The sequence below is a fragment of the Myotis lucifugus genome, unplaced genomic scaffold, assembly GCF_000147115.1.
Source record: "Myotis lucifugus unplaced genomic scaffold, Myoluc2.0 scaffold_10423, whole genome shotgun sequence".
NCBI classification, from domain to species: Eukaryota; Metazoa; Chordata; class Mammalia; order Chiroptera; family Vespertilionidae; genus Myotis; species Myotis lucifugus.
The window spans coordinates 1-5,770 of record NW_005881471.1 but is presented as its reverse complement, the minus strand read 5'-3'; the positions used below and the strand labels follow the sequence as shown (position 1 = coordinate 5,770).

The 5,770-nt window shown below is 60.0% G+C and overlaps 1 protein-coding gene across 1 annotated transcript; it reads left to right on the top strand.

Moving 5' to 3' along the window:
- Positions 1-149: 149 nt before the first annotated feature.
- LOC102439979 (chromogranin-A-like) lies at positions 150-5,355 on the top strand (the record flags this gene model as incomplete). Its single annotated transcript, XM_006109484.3, has 5 exons — positions 150-208; positions 977-1,023; positions 3,289-3,382; positions 4,199-4,267; positions 5,257-5,355. Coding segments are annotated over exons 1-5 (355 nt in total), but the record flags the coding sequence as incomplete, so codon positions are not given.
- Positions 5,356-5,770: the final 415 nt, after the last annotated feature.

The following is a 5,770-nucleotide window of genomic DNA, read 5'->3' as shown; positions in this document are numbered from 1 at the left end:
CGGAACTCTATGCAGGGAGGCTGGTGGGTGGACCGACAGACGGACGCACACAGACTCTGCGACCCCCATCCCCGCTCTAACGCCTGCGGTAGCCCGTCCCGCACCGCCCGTCCAACCACCCCGCGCCCAGGTGCCCACCGTGCTCGGCGTCCCGGGTTCGCCATGCGCTCCGCGGCGGTCCTGGCGCTTCTGCTCTGCGCCGGGCAAGGTGAGCGCAGTGTGGGGGAGAGAGTCCTGGGCGCCCCTCTCGCTCCGTCCCTGCCTGCCCTGCGTCCAGGCTCCGCGCAGCGCCCGCGCCCCTCGGTCCGTCCCCTACGCACGGCGAGTTTCAGCACCGCGGACAGCGCCCCGCCTCCCTCCCGACCCAGCTAAGTGGCCTGGGCCCGGAGCCCGCAGACCGGGCTTTTCGCTCTTTCGGCTGGACTCCCGACTCCGCGAGGCAGGCACCCGGGTGCCCCCACCCCGTACCTGGGCTGGGCGTCCGGGCTGCATCCGGCTCCGCGCCCGGCCTGGCCAAGGTCACCGGGGGAGATGGGAGGGCTGCCGCGGGCTCTGCCTCTCTCCCTCTTCCATCCTCCCGCTCTCCGTCTTCCTGCCCTTGACTTCTTCCTCTCAGCGTCATCTCACACTCCTCCTCCTCCATCCCTTTTCCCTCACCACCTCTCCCTGCATTCTCCTCCCGCCCCAAGCCCTTCAGCCCTGAGCCTTGTTTTCACACTCGCCTTCAGCTCCCACACCCCGTTCAGAGCAGCTTTCCCAAAGGGAAGGGCTAAGGCTCTCGGGGCAGCCTCTGGGAGACACCCTCATGGGGCAGCTGCCAGGGAAGGGAAACAAAATCAGCCCAGCGTCTCATTTGGGTGGGGGCAGTTGTAAGGGGGAGCAAAGGGGGACTGGGCCCCTGAGGAACCTGGCCAAGAAGGACTGGCTCTCCCCTCAGAACAGAGGAGTGACCCCAGCTCTCTCTCTTTCTTCCCAGTCACTGCCCTCCCTGTGAACAGCCCGATGCATAAAAGGGACACCGAGGTAAGAGGGGTGTGGGGACGCCCCAGGAGGGGGTAGGAGGCTCCAGGGGACACCTTACAGCCAGTTCTCGGGCAGCTGCAGAAGTGAGTTGGCAGAAAGCCAAGAGCCAGCACTGCGGCTGCTGAGCCTGGGGACAGCCTGCAAAAGAAGAGATCAAAGACTGCCCCATGGCCCTGCCGCCCCCAGCTTCCTCGGAGCTGAGTCTGCAGCCCAATGGGGCCCGCCGTGTCCTGTCTGCTGGGCTGGGGTGCCAGACCTACCGTCGAGCATCCCAAATCTGGCAGACCCACCGAGGGCTGCTGGGGGTGGCTTCTCTGTTCTGTGGTTGTGGTTGTCTACAGACATGGGGGAGCCAGGTCTTCACCTCCCCCTCTCTTTTCCCCTCCCCCCAGGGCTCTGCCAGCAACACACCCCACCCCACAGGCACTCAAGTCGTAGCTCTCCCAAAGGGCCACAATGAAAACATTCTTGGTTATGGCTTCTGCACCCCGGGTCCCAGCCAGTTAGGGCTGATGGTGGATGTCACTCAGGAAAGAGACTTAGGAGATGCTGATGGAGGCTCTGTAGCCAGCAAGAGACACTTCGTGTTGGGTGTACACTTGGAATTCATTCCTGTCTGAGCTGGGGCTGTTGTCCAGGCTCTGGTGCTCGCGGATACCTCCACCTGCGAGTCGGTACATGTCTGCTTCCCACCTTTCCAGGAGCTGTTGTCTTCCATTCCAGGGAGGCGATGGTTAGAACACAAAGCATCCATTTGCTCAGTCGTGTTTCCTATTCTTCAGTGGCAGACGGGCCTGCAGTAAACCTCTACCACTCATTGTAGCTGTGAGGTTTTGGGGAAATCCCTTAACGTCTCTGAGCTTCCCCCTTTCCCATCTGTAATAATATTTCCCTTGTGGGGAGTTGTGAGGAGTAGGAATCAGAGGTGAGGTACCTGGCACACAGTAGGTCCTCAGTAAATGGGCGCTGTTATTTCTAGAGCTCCCCTTCTTAATCTCCCCATGGTTCCTGGGATCCAGACCCAGTCTCTCTCTCTCAGAGCCTGTTCTCACGATCTCTTGGTTATCTGCTATTCCCAGTGCAAGGTCTGGGGTTGCAGGGACATGCAAGGCACAGGCTGAAGGGCCCTCCTTGCCAGGTCCCTCCCGGGAGACATTCAGGTCACTGTATTGTACTCAGGAGCCTGGGGTCAGGGGCACCAGGACAGCTGATAAAGACCTGAATGTTCCATCCCCAGGATGCTGACAGCTGTACAGCCTGTTTGCCAGCCTGCCGCCCTGGATCCTTGGACAGGTTGCCTTGGTACCCGTAGACACAGCCTTCCACTCCCTCTCTCTCGACCAGCATTGCCTGACGCCTGTCTGACACCTCCTGCCCCCTACCCCCCGCCCCTGCTCTAGCCAGCTGAAGCAGGTTGGGAGTTGTGTGTCTCTCCCTGGGTGTGTGTGTGGCACTTCACGCTTTATAGAGTGTTTTCCCGTCGGTGCCTTGTCACCCTGGGAGGGGAGTTGGGAGGTTCTTCTCTCTCCCATTTCACAAGTGAGGAAACTGAGGCTCAGAGAGGTCGTTCCCAAGGTAACAGCTAGGATACCACACTAGAGTTGGTACCATCCTCCGCTATGCATTTATCAGGTGCCCAGTTATCCACAGCACCTTTCAGAGAGAGAGGGCTGCCGTTGGCCTGGGATGGACACCAGAGGTAGCCAATGTGTGCCCACCTCCAGCCAGCAGACTCGTCCCTGGGTGCATGTGGAGCCAGACCGTGACGCTGTCACTCCCTGCGTGTGACAGCACTGTGGATGTTGAGGGACAGTCGTCCAAGTCCTGTTTCCAGCCAGGGTAGAGCCAGGGAAGGTCTCTGTTCTCCTCTGGGTGGTCCAGAAAGGCTCCCTGGACATAGCTGGTTGTTTGGGCATCTGCAAGACGGAGATGCTGTTGCAGAACAGATGTCTGATGCCCGGGAGCAGCTTCCCCATCATTAGAGAAACCCCTGGAGATGAGAAGGCCCCAGGTACCCACCCCCCTTAGAGGGGCACCTGCTGGCCCGGGGAATGGAGTGCCTGGCGCCCAAGTACCATGTAAGGGTTTTCTCTTATCATGACTATTGTTGTCTGAGAGAGCAGAGCTGTGCCCCTGAGCCAGGCCACCATGGACTCGGGAAGACAAGAGCAAATGCCCTTATGTCCTCATTAGAAATCTGCCCCGGAGCCTTAGGGGCTGAGTCCCATGCCCCAACCCACCCCAGCCGCCCCACTGTCTTTCCAGGTGATGAAGTGCATCGTGGAGGTCATCTCTGACACGCTCTCCAAGCCCAGCCCCATGCCTGTGAGCCAGGAGTGCTTTGAGACACTCCGAGGAGGTATGGGCCAGGCTGGGGGGAGGGGCTGCTGCCTGCTGGGCTGGAAGGCTAGGACAGGGGTGTGTGGCTCTTGATGGAATTCAGTGATTTAACTCAACTGTCCCTGACAGTGCCAGCCTCGCCCAGGCCTGTGCTGCAGTCTGAGTGGTACAGGGAGATGAAGGAGGTCTGGGCCCTGTACTCCTGGAGCGTACAGATGGGCAGAGGGACAAATAGGAACACAGTTAGGACTCTGCGCAGAATGAAACCAGGTCTGGAACAGCAACCATCAGAACTCGAGCTCCCTGCGGACAAGGATTTTGTGTGCTATATCCCCTGTGCCCAGAACAGCTGCTGGCACCTGGCAGACACCTTGTAGATATGTGATGAAAAAAGGAGCATTGCGGGTGGGCATGAGGGGAAAGCTTTGCTAAGCAGGCAGTCAAGTAGCTGTTGGATGGAGCCAACATTAGCACTGGGGTTGGCAGTTCAGAGAAAAATTGGGAAAAAAATAGGTAGAAAAATGAAGAAAGGGCATTCGGGGGGATCGGCCAGCGCGAGCCCAGGCATGGAGGCGGGTACCCCCCTCGGGCCTGCACTCCCTCGGTCAGGGTCTGGGTGCCGGGACAGTGGCTGACCTTTCTGCTGGTAGAAGACTGATCGGCACCTGGGAGAGGGGGTCATTTCAAAAGTGTTATCGCAAGGCCCAATCTTGCCGCTGCCACCCAGGCATTGAGTTTCCAGAGCGAAGTCCCTGTGCTCAGCGGAAACTGTCGATGGCAATCTCTCCCTCAGCTGTCCTCTGCCCGCGGCCCATAACACCCTCCTTCCTTGCAGATGAGCGGATCCTCTCAATCCTGCGACACCAGAACTTGCTGAAAGAGCTCCAAGACCTTGCTCTCCAAGGTACTTCCAGCCACCGCGCATGCATCTGGGTCAATTCCAGCGACTGGGAGTCAGGAAGTCAGGGCGGAAGGTCCTGGTTCTCTCTGGTCCGCAGCTGTTTCTGTTCAACCAGAAAGTGGAACGGTGGGGTCCTCCATGCCACCTGGCCAAGTAGGCCGCGATATAGTGGGAGAGATCAAGGCCCAGAGAGGTTGAGAGTCTTGCCCACGGTCACACAGTGAGATAGGGACATGCCAAGACCAGAGACTGCTCTCCTAATACCGCCCAGTCTCTGCAGTTCAGCCGTACTTTCGAGATTGGGTGGCAAAGAGGATCTCTTTCCTCTGGGCACACTCCCTTGTCCACAACCACTGGGCCAGGCTCCTATGACCATTCCAGAAGCTCCCATCCTGGGGGAAAAATCAGTGCCAGCTGCAGAGTTGGTCTGGGCAAGGGGCCACGGTCAGGAACCGGGCACAGGAGGGGACAGTCCCAGGCGTGGCTGCAGCCTCAGGCTGATGCAGGGAGCGGGGGTCTGTGGCTCATGGCAGCAGGTGCCAGCCCTGGGCTTGGACTTGGGCATGTGTTTGGCTTTCTCCCAAGTGTCTGGACTCAGGGGTCCAGGGTGAGCAGGGTTTGCCTGAACCAAGAGCCCCCATGAGGGTAACCGTCACCATTGCCACCTGCTGCAGGGTTTCCCTAGCTCCCAGCCAGGTCCTGAGGGGCCCACTCTTTGCCTCCGCCCCTGGGACCCTCTGCTCCATCTGAGTCTTGGCTGCTCTGTGAGGCAGCAGGCAGGCTTGTTCTCATTTCCTGGGTGAGAAACTGAGTCTGGAGGTGGTATAGCCACCAGCTGGGCCCCAGCTGGGAGGGGACAGGGGCAGCCAACCCTTCCGCCGTCGCCACGCTCTCACCCCCTCCGCCCAGTGCACAGATGAGCAAATGGAGGCCTTCCCTTTCACAGACAGATGTGCCCGCTCAGACCAAATGGGACTTTTTTCTCCCACCAGGTGCCAAGGAGAGGGCACGTCAGCAGAAGAAACACGGCAGTTTTGAGGATGAACTCTCAGAGGTCCTTGGGCAGCAGAACGACCAGGCCGCGCTGAAGGGTCAGTGCTGGCCAGCCCGGCCAGAGAGCGGGGGAGGGAGGGAGGGGATAGTGACAGCAGCCATGGCAGATGGAGGGCCCGGAGGCAGGAGCCCTCCTTTATGCCCTGGACGGTGGCTGCCATTTCCTTCCATTTACAAATGAGGCCCAGAGAGGTTCAGCCCCTCGTCCGAGGCATCACTGCACCTGTGAGTCTGCGTCTGCCTCACTCCGAGGCCCTCCGTCGGTCCCATCTGCCCACCAGAGGCCGACACTCAGAGCAGGAAGTGTCCGGCCCGGCAGGTGAGCCGCTTTGACTGGCTTTCCCGCGGCCACTGCAGCAGGGCGCCTGCCCCCAGCACACGCCTCCCGGGAGTCGGCGGTGCCTTAGCGTCGCCAAGTGCAGGAGGATCCCAGAGGAGTAGGTTCGAAACACT